The sequence below is a fragment of the Antechinus flavipes genome, chromosome X (genome assembly GCF_016432865.1).
Source record: "Antechinus flavipes isolate AdamAnt ecotype Samford, QLD, Australia chromosome X, AdamAnt_v2, whole genome shotgun sequence".
Lineage (NCBI taxonomy): Eukaryota > Metazoa > Chordata > Mammalia > Dasyuromorphia > Dasyuridae > Antechinus > Antechinus flavipes.
The window spans coordinates 29,960,756-29,973,378 of NC_067404.1; the positions used below are offsets into that span (position 1 = coordinate 29,960,756).

Consider the following 12,623-nt stretch of genomic DNA (forward strand, 5'->3'; position numbering starts at 1 on the left):
TTTCAGCTTTGCATATATGAATGCATTTGTCAACTTAACTCAACGCAACAAGCAATTATTAAGTGCTTACTGTGTGCCAGACACTGTTATGTAGGCATATGGAAACAAAAACGAAAGAGACCCTGGTCTCGGGGAGCTTACATTTTATTGAGAAAGATGCACATACAGAAAGACAAGTAAACACAGAGGATCAGTCCTGTAAAATTAAGGAAGGTCAAGAGAGTGAGGTGAGAACATTTGGGAAAATCAGGAAAAGCTCTTGTAGGAGGCAGCTTCTTAGCTGGATTTAGAAGCTGGGGATTCTAAGGGGGGGAGCCCTCATGCCCTGGGGAACAGTCTGCCCACCCATCTCTTCTGAGAAGGCCTCTCTCTGCCATGAACAGGGGCACCATCTGTATGGGGGATGGTGGGGGCTTCGGGGGGGGGGTCCTGGGGAGAGCAGCAGAATAATTGGACAAGAAAGCTGTGACTTTTCCCGAGGCAAGCAAAAACTTTCATGCAAGGAAGCTGCAGCTCTCCTCCGGTGATGGCCAAGCTTGTTATCCCAATGTTTGGACTGGGTGCTTGACCTCTAATGGGGGTCAGGGTCTGGGATGTGGTTTGGCCTGGTCCGTGGTAACTGGGAATGTTTGCTGCTAATGAATTTTCCCAATTTTACTTTGCTTTTCTACTTTAAGGAAATGGTTCGTTTTCACAGTCACCATGTGGGTATCATGTGACAGTCAAAATGGCTGGGTTTCTCGAGGAAGAAATTCAGAGGGACAGACCGGGATATTATGAACATTCATTTGGGTGCCCCGAGCCAAAAGAGGCTGCAAAAGCTTAGGAGCAACTGAGGGCACGCCACTGGACAAACAGCGGAACCTGCCAAGCCCACCTCGTTAGGTCCAATGAAAATCTTAATGTCCCAGCAGATGAAAATGAGACAGGAAGAGGCCCCGGGTCTCATACATAATGAGCACTGAACCCCAAATCCATTATTGAGGGAGCCAATGATTGTTCAGGCCATCAATTGGTGCACAGGAGCTGCCAAGTGCAGGCCCTCCTGGTGCCTGGTGAGCTCACTAGCCACTCTGTCTTGCTATTTCTACTAGAAGACAACTCCAATTCAATTCAACGTTAGCCTGACTTTTAAACAAGGAGACACCATCTGGAGCACACTCAATTTGCGGTCAGAAGACCTGGGTACAAATTCTGGCTCATCTACCTTTGTGGTCCCGGTTCTTTCAGCCTCACCTCCTGCCCCAAATCCATGACTGCAGGGGCTACATCTAATATCCTCCATTAGGATCTCAACCAAGTGAAGCAGGGATTCTGGGGGCTGAGAAGCTAGGCTGGCCCAATAACAAGAAAGAAAGGTGCTACAGCAAGTGCAATGGCTTCAAATAAGGGACCAGGCAGCAGACTGCTTGTGCACATTTGTGTGTGTGTGTGTGTTTGTGTGCGTGCATACATATATATGTGTGGGCGTGTACATGTGTGTGAGAAAGAGCGCAGAGCAGGCTTGGGCCCACAGAACACAACTTATCTCCCCATATTTAAGAAGTGAGGATTGATTCTGAGACCTAGCACGAGAAATGTGCAAGAGGCAAAAGGTCCTTACCAAGGGAGACCACATTCCCATAATTCTCCAGCATCACATCTTTGTAGAGGGCTCTCTGAGAAGGGTCCAGTTGGCCCCATTCCTCCTTCGAGAGATACACCGCCACGTCATTGAATGTCACCAGTTCCTAGAACAACAGGTGTCTGCTGATGCAAAGGGAATTCCATAATTTTACCTCAAGATGAGCCTGCAAATGTCAAGAGCGTTTAGAAACTCTGACAATGGTGGCTAATGGGCAGGGGAGACAGTGAAGGAGAAAACTCCCATGTTCCTGGAAAGAGGCGGTGCTACTGCCAACTCTGGCAGGACTCAGAAAGGAGCCTTCCAGCCTTGCTTCTGCCATGAGCTTGAAGTCTAAACTGAGACAAGTCATTTAACCTCAAGGGGCCAGCCTCAGTTTCCCCATCTGTGTTATGAGGGAAAATCACAATAGGAATGGAAAAAATAACGAGCAGGGTTGTCATCAATGAACCGTGTGATCATAATTTGATCACTTACTTTGATTTCTGTTCTTGTTTCCTTACTGTACAGTGTGGGTAGGGGAGGAGAGGAGAGAATTTTCTATAGTGATTTGGTGATGTTTCAGTATTTGGGCCTCATAATCAGCAGGAACAAGGAGGACTCGATCCCCATTTTACAGACAAAGAAATGGGCTCAGAGGGAAGAGGAAACTCGTTCAGGAACACGTGACCCTTAACTGGAGATAGGACCGTTTCACCCCGGCACGCCTTCCCTATGGCCAAGCTGTCTCTCCAGAACAGCCCATCCTGGGTCTCTTTTGTTACATATTAGCATGCTATTGCTGTGGAAGCACAGGTGCCAGGCAGCTGGTGCCCCGGCAGGGAGCAGGACAAAAGCATCGCTGATGGAAGCTGCTAAAAAGAGGAACTCAGTGATGTTTCTCTAGTAAAGGAATTGATTCAAATTTGTAGGATTGAGAGCCATTCCCCAACAGTTAAGTCATCAACGGTTAGGAGATTATTAAAGGAAGAAACCAGTAGTCACATGAAAAAATACTCCAAATTACTAATAATTAGAGAAGCGCAAATTAAAGCAACTCAGATTCCACCTCACTCCTATCAAATTGGCTCACGTGACAGCAAAGGAAAACGACAAATATGGAAGGGGATGTGGAAAAGTAGGCCCACACTAATGTGTTGTTGATGGAATTGTGAACTGGACCGACTATTCTGGAGAGCAGTTTGGAACTATGCCCAAAGGGCTATCAAACTGCATATATCCCATGATCCAGCAATGTCTCTACTGGGTCTGTATCTCAAAGAGATCCAAGGGAAAAAGGAAAGGAGCAATAAGTACAGAAATATTTATAGCAGCTCTTTCTGGGATAGCAAAGAATTGGAACTGAGGGGATGCTCACCCACTAAGGAATGGCTGAACAAGCTGTGCTATATAACTGTGTTGTAAGAATTAACCAGCAGGATGGTTTTCGGGAAACCTGGGAAGGCTTATATGAATGGAAACAAAATGAACTGAGCAGAATCCAAATGAGAGAGTGGATGATTTACACAGTAGCAGCAAATGTTAGGAAATGAAACGATGAAAAGATGAGTGAAAATTTTATAGGTCAAATTTCATTCATCAAACTAGAAATAACTGCAAGGCAAGTATGTCTGCTTAAAGTGATGTTTAATATTATTTGTAATAACTTGTTTTTAAAAGACAAAGAGGAGCTGAGGGGAAAGATGAGCCTGTAGGGCCGTGAGCTTGGGGAGAACAACAGAACCATATCTCACCTGGGGCCTAGCCATCAGAAGGGTAGCTGCCATCAGCGAGTCTCCTGTGGATCCTTAAGGGAGAAGAGCAGGAATCTAGGGAGCAAACAGAAGAGTTAAGATTTCTTTTTTTAATTAATAAGCTTGGCTCATTCACCCCAAACCACTAGTACCTCCCCACACAACCCATTTAGAAGCAACAGAGCCTGCAAATGAGAAAGCCTCCTCACGGTAGGGGGCTCACATCCCTCTTGGTCCCAGTGGCCTCTACTTCCCTGCAGTCCACTCTTCATCTATTTTGGGGATGAAGGCGGGACTTTCCTTGGGCAGAATGTCTTAGTCATGCAAGGTTGATTCTGATCCCCTCCTGACCCTCCCACTTCTTCCTCTCCACTGACCTCTAGGGTACCGTGTCTTCCCATGGCCCTCTTATTGGTAAAAACTTACGCTGATTTGTCCTACACCAAGACCAACAGTCCCCTGGGCCTCTGATTCGATCTGTGTCCCTGACAGAGGGATAGAAGAAGTTTCCCTGAAAAGGAGAAAAAGCAGCCTTGTAGCATGGCAGCCCTACTGAGTTTTTGTCCTGTCCCAGGTCCTACTCGCACCGTGTGTTCCTTGGATCACAACGTGGGAGGTCTTCAGGAGGATATTCAGTCCAGCCTCCAGCCCCCATCCTCACCCAGATTAAGCACAAAAACGTTCTCCTGATCCTTGCTTACTACAGGCTCTCTGCTGCCTCCCCACCGCTAGTCCTAATCCCAAACCCTCCATCTTCTTAACTTTCTTATTCTTGTTGAGGGCACCACCATCCTCACAGCCCCTCACCCACCTAGAAGTCATCCTCAACTCCCACCTATCTCCTTCCCCCCAGATCCAATCCGATGCCTTGGAAACATCTAGGACGTTGCCACTGCTCTGGGGCAGGCCTTCATCTCTCCATATCTGGACTACTGCAATGGCCTTCCCATTGGGCTCTCTGCTTCAAGTGCTTCCCCAGTCTAGGCCATTCTCCACTCGGCTGTGATTTTCCTAAAGTACATGGCACTTCCACTCTCCCTTCCCCTCGACTCCAGTGCTGGCTCCTTATCCCCTCCAGGATCAGACCCCAATTCCCTTCAGAATCTGGCTCCTCTAAGCTTCCAGTCTTCTCATTCCTTACTCATGCCCACAGATTCTGCCACCCAGTGAGATGGGCCTCCTTGCTGCCTCTCTCCCACAGCACTCTATCTCCTGACTCCAGCCATTTTCCCTGCCTGAAATCCCCTTCCTACAGGCAGCCTTTCCTGATCCCCGTGAGTATCAGTGCTTTCCCTGTTATCTTTGGTTTATCTTGTACGCAGTTTGCTTTGTATAGATTTGTTTGCAAATTGTCTCCTCCATTGGACTGTAAGCTCCTAGAAGGCAAGGACTGCTTTTTTCCCTCTTTTTCTATCCCCGGCATTTAGCAAAGTTATTGACACATAATAGGTACTACCCATCTGGCTTAAGCCCGAAGGCCTCTCTGAGCATCCACGCCACTGTGGGACAGCTGGAACTGCTGGTGAGTTTTTCTTGTCAAGCAGAGACTGACCCCCCAACAACGGGTCCTCACCTCCTTATTCCTGGCCTCTATGCCTCTATTCCCAGTAGCTCACTTAGTGGCCCTATAATGCTTGATTTAGAGTGAACGCAGGGTCTCTGAAAAGGCCCAGAATACTTTTCAGCTTCACTTGTACCTGGGAGATTGACTTTTGGTCCTCAAGTGTAAGATATTACATGTTATCTTTACTGAGCTTCCTCAGCCCAAGGTACTAATTGTCAGGCCCTCAATGCATGCTGTCTCATTATCCAGGGTACTAGCTATCGTCTCCAGCTCTGGGTCATCTGCACCCTTGTGTGGCACCCTCCATCAAGTCTCCTGACCCAAGCAGCTAGCACAGTGCCTCCCTCACACACATTAGATGCTTTAATGCATGCCCAGCGATCCATTCTCCTTCAGACTTGAAACTCCTCGGGTAACTTTTGGCCCATTCTCTGATTCTACAAGTGGCTGCCCAGAGGGAGGGTGGTGGTGGATGGGATGGGATGGACGCCTCCCCTGCGATAATCACAGGGGACAGGGCAGCAAAAGGACCAGTATCTTGGGAAATGAGTTCAGATGAGCAGAACTGTCAGGGGACAAGGGAGTAAAGGGGGCTGGGTGGGAAAAGCAAACAAAAACATTCAGGAACTCCTTCTATATTGACTTTCCTTACACATGGCCCAAATTTGCCTCTTGGCTATTCTGGACCTGGTCTGTTTTGGGGGGCCAAGCATACTTAAAATGGGCCTCCACTGCTTCCTCATCTCATCTGAATGATCCACAATGAATTTCAAGTCCCGTCAAAATCCTGGTTGTTGTTTTCCAGCTTGTCTACTCTCCGAATGTGGCACCCAGGGGAGACAGACTACTCTAGATGGGGTCTGGCTACGACAGAACTGCCTGGAGGGTATCACCACCTTCTTCTGGCCCCTGCTCCTCCAGCAATCTAATCCCAAGGTTGCAAGAGCTTCAGGAGCCTCCCCGTCACCCTGTGTGGGGGCCACTAACACACCTGACTCTCCGTGTTGCCACCCTCTCCCCACAGTTGGATCTTACCTCACTGAATCCTATTTTGTTAGATCAGCCCCTTGTTCCAGCCTGTCAAGGTCCTTTTCAATTATCAGCCAAGCTCCCCGGCTTCATGTCACCTGCAAATTGGCTAAGCACCCATCTCTACCCTCACCCAAGTCATTGGGAACATTGTTGAACCATACACTCACCACCCATTCAACCAGTTTCAGATCCACCCAACTAGGATGACCCCCGATGTCCTCCTCTTATCCCACTGACCACAGAGCCAGGCAAAACCATTGGAAATCATCTAGGCCCCCTCCTTTTCTAGACGTGGAACATAAGCCCGAAGGCCTCTCTGAGCACCCACTCCACTTCAGGACAGCTGGAACTGCTGGCGAGTTTTTCTTGTCATCAAGCAGAAAGTGACCCCATGAGCTCAGAGTGGCTCAAAGATTTACCCGAGGTTCCTCTGACTGTAAATGCCAGTGCTGGCCTTCTGACTCCAAATTTCTCTTTCCAGTATCATCAACAAGGGGAGTGCCGGGACACCTAATCTTTGGCCTTCAGTAGCTATGCCTCTCTGCTCACTCATCACTGGGGACAGGGTGGTCCTGTAATTTCATTAGGCCATTCCCTCTATCTAGGCAGATCTGCAGCTTCCCTCGTCTTAGATTGTCTGGGGCATTGAGAGGCCAGGAGACTTAGCTGTTTTGCCACAGAGCCAAGTGCCCCAGGAGAGACCTGCCTTTGGGGCTTCCTGATTCCCAGGGCAACTCTATACCCACGACCTGATATCCCTTGTCCAACTGGTCACCAAGCTGGGGGTGGGGGCACTTGTCACTGGTACTTCTAAACCACTTTCTGTGCCTTGTCCACATTCTGAGAGCTCAGCAGTAAAAAATGATAACTACAAGGAATCTCAAGGCCTCTGGGAAGAAAGACAGAAGCTAAAGTGAATGAAATAAGCAGAATCAGAAGCACATTTTAATGGCACTGAACTCTGAGCACCTGGAAAGCCAATGATGGTCGCATCTCACTGGGAGAACGACACATACGTTGTCAAATGAGGTACTAACCATAGCAGTTAGCTTTCTTTGTTACAAGAGAAGGCAGGAAAGTATCTACCCAGAAAGATCATAATATCAAAACAGAAAGACATGTTTTGAAAAAGAAAGGAAGAATGAAGAAGATCATGTCCAAGGGTGCAAGGACCTCAGATCCAGAAGACCTGGGTCCAAGAAGAACAATGCTTAGAAGAAGGAGCCAAAAGGCAGAGCGGCTTCATTTATTTTGCTGATTTTCCCAGCCAAGAAGAATGATCTTTGGGATGGTAAGGATAGAAGAAAAACATTTAATAGGGAGTTGACACCCAAGAAAATTAGGGATACAATAAGAAAGTACTTAACTGGCCTAGAAGAATTTGAGTCCCTTGGCCCAGGGCACTGAAACCAGTTGGCAGATGTAACTGCTGAGCCTCACTGAGAAATCATGGCACTTCTCCCATTCTCTACAGGATCAGCGAAAGATAAATAGTTCAATTTTGAAGGGAAAAAAAAAAGAGCAGGCCAGGGTTTATAAAAGGGGAATAACAGACTCCCCAGTGAGCTTGACTTCAGTTCCTGGAAAAATTCTAGAACATATTATTAAAGGAATGCTTAAGTGAACATTTGAAAAAGGAAGTGGTCATCACAAAGCCAGCTCAGCTTCACGAAGACCAGATTGATCTTATTTTCTCTTTGAAACGAGGTACTAGACTAGCAGAATTCAAAAAGTTCCAGGGGTACAAGTTACCAAGATTTTAAGAAGCATTTGATAAAGTCTCTCATGCCATTATCCTAGATGATAATATGCTTCAGTAGAATTGAAACTGGTGAAATGACAACCAAACCCAGGCAGATTTGCTGGTTTGGGGCCAGCTCAGAAGGAGGTCTCTAGGGGAGTACCCAGGAATCTACATTTGTCCCTGTGATGTTCAATGAGCTCCATAATGACTTAAGAAAGGACATGACATGCTCATCAGATTTGTGGATGACAGAAAGTTGTGAGGAAGAGTGGAACATGCTGACTGAGAAGAATTCAAGATGATGTCAGCAGGCTAGAGACTAAATGATAATGAGCAAAGGATGCTGGGTCAGGTACCAGTAGAACTGGGTTCAAATCCTTGCTTGGTGTTTAGCAGCAGCAAGACCTAGGCCAAGAAGCTGGACTAGATGACTTCCAGCTCCAAATCTGAGAAACGCTGGGCCAGACATATTAAAGCTTCCTGACCCATTTGGGGTCATCTTGGCAAAGATACTAAAATCATTTGTTGCTTCCTACTCCAGCTCATTTTATAGAGGAAACTAAGGGCAACAGGGTAAAGTGTTAACACAACTAATAAGTATCTGAGGTTGTATTTGAACTGTTCCTCCTGACTCCAGACCCAGTACTCTATCTGACACAGCACCACCTAGATGCCCCATAAGATTTTTGGCCTCAAAAAATCCAGTTTTTGAGTACAAGATGGGTAACACACAATTAAAGTTATGGTTCCTGGGGAAAAGCTCTAGGGAGTTTCATGGAATTCAAGCTTCAACAGCATGAGAGAGCCACCAAAAAGTTAACACCATCTTGGAAATCCTAGTGCCTCAGAAGGAGGGGGTTGAAAATCCTCAGTCGAGTCTCACAAGTTGTACTGGCTTGAGTTCTGGACATCACATTTTAGGAGATGCATTGATAAACTAGAGCCTCCAGAGCAGGGGTCCTCAAAACTACAGCCCACGGGCCAGATGCGGCAGCTGAGGACATTTAACCCCCTCACCCAGGGCTATGAAGTTTCTTTATTTAAAGGTCCACAAAACAAAGTTTTTGTTTTTACTTTAGTCCAGCCCTCCAACAGTCTGAGGGACAGTGAACTGGCTCCCTATTTAAAAAGTTTGAGGACCCCTGCTCCAGAGCCTAGGCAACTGAGATAGTCAAAGAGCTTGAGGAGCTGAAGGAAGAATAATATCTGGTACAAACATCCTCCTTTTCTTTCCCCCAAAATGAATGTGAATGCTGTTGTCATTAATAAAATGCAAGTTCACTTCAAAGCATTACTGAACTCACAGAAGTTTTTTTTGTCACGTATTTTCTGAATTACCAGACATTAAGAGTACAATCACAGCCATTGTGATAAAGGATCCTAAGGACCTCTTAATGCAATCTCCTTCATGTAACAAATGAAGAAACTTAGACCAAGAGAGCCTCCCAGTAGATTGGCCCTTCCTTGTAGGAAGAGACTGTCTGGATTTTCCCTAGCACAGTTGATGTTTAATAAATGTTTGTGGTTATTACTGCCTTACAGGTTGTTATTTTGGGTCTTGAAGGCATAAAAAAAAAAATCATCAAGATGTCAGGAGTAGAAAGGCCTTGGGTTTTGCTTGTAAATGGCTCTTAAAAGCAAAGCAAACAGTCATGTGACTTGACTCCAGTTTAGCATGGCTAAAATTTCCTCCAGGATCTGGGGTTCTTACTCCCTATTGGCTCTTTCTTTCTTTCTCTTCCTCCTTCCTTTGCTCTGACCCATTCTGGCTGTATGACCTTGGACAAATCCCACAACCTCTCAGTGCCCCAGTCAGCTCTCTAAAATTAGGAAGTGAACAGCAGCTGCGAACCTGTGTGGATAGAGGAAGCTTCCTCATGGGGAATACCATCTATCCCCTGAAAGGACAAGACTTTTCCAAAAGCATTTTTTTAATTGCTGAAGAGATAGCTCTCCTCTTCTCCAGGCCCCCTTGATCAGACTCCATTCCCTCCCAACTCCTGTAGATTGCCACCACTATCAAATCCTACTCTAATCTTTGTTCTCTCCATGCTGCCTATAAACAAATCTCTTCCATATTTGAAAAACTCATTACATTCTATCATCCCTGCCAATTATCCTTTATTTCCCTTCCTTTCTTCATCCAAATTCTTTGAGAAAGCTATCTATACACTATGGTCTCCACTTCCTATACTTTTACCAACTTAATCCCCTGCAATCTAGCTTCCAATCTTATCATTCAACTGATATTTCTCTCTCCAAAGTTACTACTGTAACTTTGTCAAATCGAATGTTCAACCCCCTGACCTCTCTGCTGCATTTGGCACTGCCGATTGCCTCTCCTCCTGGATAATGTTGCCTCCCTGAGTTTTCAGGACACTCTCCTCACTCTATTCTCCTTTTCAGATGCTCCATCTCAGCCTCCTTTAAGGAATCATCATCCATATCATGTCTAGTAACTATGAGTACGTTTCCAAGCTCTGTCCCGGACTTTCCTTTCATTTTCTCTCTGAGTGACCTTATCAGGTCCCATGGATGCAATGACCACCTCTCTATATAACTCCCAGACCTACATTTCCGGTCCTTTTCTCTCTCAAGCTCTAGTCCTCTCTTACCAATTGCCTTTTGAATATTTCCACCATAAACACTGAGTGGGTAACAAAAGCAAACAACCAAAATCAAACCCCAAACCCACACTTGAATCAAACTTCCCTATTACTGTCAAAGGCACTGGCCTTCTTTCAGTCACCAAAGCTTGTAAACTCAGTATTAACTTTAACTCTGCATTCATCCCACATATCCAATCGGTGGCCAAATCTTGTCCTTTCTATCTCCACATTTCCTCCTAGGGTAACAACCACAACCCTCATTAAAGTCCCCAACTTCTTGTCTGGATTACTACAATAGCCTACTAGGCGTCCCTGTTTCAATTCTCTCTCCACTCCAAATTATCCCGCCAAAATGATTTTCCTAAAGCACAAGTTTGATCAAATGACTCTCCTATCCCAATTCAACAAAGTCTAGTAGCTTCCTATTACTGAGGATAAAATAGAAACTTCTCTGTTTAACATATAAATCTCTTCCCGGTCTGGGCATCTCTTCCTTTTCCAGTCTTCTTATCCCTTCCTTTCCTTTTCCAACTCCAGTCTAGCCATGCTGTCCTACTGGATGTTCTGCATTTTCAATACTGTATCATCTTCTGCCTGCATGCCTATAATCTACTTCTTCCTCACCTCCTCTCTTGGAATGCTTTGGTTCCCTGCCTTCAAGGACCAGCCCACAGGCCATCTTCTCCAAAGTCCCAGGCCTTTCTTGGGCCCTTCAGTTGTTTAGAGCACCCTGACCCCAAACTCCCTGGTATTCATTTTGTGTGTACTCTTCAATACTCATATGCATATTTTCCTTTAAAACAAGGATTTGTTTACTTTCGTCTTTAATATCTCCAGTTCTGAGCAGAGTGCCTAATGCACAGCCAGTATTTAATAAATGCTTGTCGATTTGACTGTTGATTGGTTGATCTCTGGTTTTTATAGCCCCTTCGTTTCTCATATCCTGGGAACTATCCCTTAAGAAAAAGATGCAAAAGAGAAAGAAAAAAATCTTTAGCAATACCAACGAACATATCTAGAGCGACTGAAGGCACAGGCAATATTTCACATCCCTAGTCGCCTTTGTCAATAACCTCAGGAGAAAAGTATATTTTCTCTAGACCTCTGTGGTAGATGGAACCAGAAAAGGGGCACCTATGGAACGCATTTGGAGATAGTAGGTTTGCAATCAAATCCCATCTCGCCACCACCTGTGTGACACTGAGCAAGTCTCTCCCCTCCCAGGGTGGCACAGGGAAACAAAAAGGTCTCTCTCCCCGTAAAATAATAACTAGTAACACTTAACATTTATTAGGCACTTACTATATGCCAGGAATTGTACTAAGTGTTTGACAAATATCGGAGTGAAATAAAGGACAAGATTTGACCACTGACTGGCTATGTGAGATTATTTTATTTGTATCTGATCCCCACAAACACCCTGAGAGGTAGATGCTGCTATTACCCCAATTTTACAGATGAGGAAACTGAGGCAAATAGAGACTTGCCCAGGGTCACACAGCTAATAAGTGTCTTAGGCTGGATTTTAACTCGGGTCTTTCCGATTCCAGGCCTGGCGCTCTATCCATTGAACCACTTCACTGAGAAACAAAAGTTTTCCTATCTGTAAAATAAAGGAACTCAACTAGCTGGACTCTGAGGCCCTTTTCACCTCTGAGTACGGATCTTCTGAGAGTTGAAGACCCGTGTACTTTGGGGACCGTTATCCTCAGACCATCCCACACCAGCACTACTCCAGTGTTTCAATGGGTCTGTCTCCCAGAATCCAGCGCGTCCCCGGGACACCCAGCCGGGGTCGGATGAGCACCTGCTTGAATACGAATATTCAATGAATAGCTTCCTCCAAAGCCTCCCTCTGACCTTTGGTGTCCGACCCGAAAACGTTCCGACTCCAGAAGCAGGAGCGGCCCAAATAGACTGAACTGTCGTTCAACCGTCCGACCCGCTCCCTTCCCCTCCAACAACGAAACAGCAAGTAAACAAAACTCCTTTTCTCTTCTTACCGCTCAGCAAAAGCCGGCAAAGGAACGAGCTCCCTACCGGAACTAAACGGAAACTAACCAAAACCTGACAGGAAGTCTTAGCAAGACTTCCGGGACGGCCCCGAGCTCTGCCAGAGTAGGCGCACAGGGCCTCTCTAGGCTGACTGGGAGGAATGCTCGTCTCTTTTACTTAGCTGACCTGCGGCTCCTGGGAACACGTTGTTGCTAATTGTAAATACTGGCAACGGGACATTCGAAAGGCCGATTCAAAATCATATGAATTAGTGTTTTCACCTTTTTGGCGGTTACTTGTTTTTTCTTTCTCGAGTTTTTTT

The 12,623-nt window shown here is 45.9% G+C and overlaps 1 protein-coding gene across 2 annotated transcripts in view; it reads right to left on the reverse strand.

The window, feature by feature from the left end:
• The window catches only part of LOC127543065 (zinc finger protein 501-like), a 32,287-nt gene extending 19,914 nt beyond the window's left edge, over positions 1 to 12,373 (reverse strand). Inside the window, exons 1-4 of one of the 2 annotated variants that reach the window (XM_051969056.1) lie at positions 12,310 to 12,373; positions 3,784 to 3,868; positions 3,358 to 3,432; positions 1,604 to 1,730 (exon numbers count right to left, since the gene is read on the reverse strand). In XM_051969056.1, the coding sequence (XP_051825016.1) occupies positions 1,604 to 1,730; positions 3,358 to 3,390 (160 nt within the window). In that variant the 5' untranslated portion in view covers positions 3,391 to 3,432; positions 3,784 to 3,868; positions 12,310 to 12,373. Of the gene's footprint in view, positions 1 to 1,603; positions 1,731 to 3,357; positions 3,433 to 3,783; positions 8,661 to 12,309 lie in introns of those variants that run through there. The other variant, XM_051969055.1, reaches the window with a different exon arrangement.
• Positions 12,374 to 12,623: the final 250 nt, after the last annotated feature.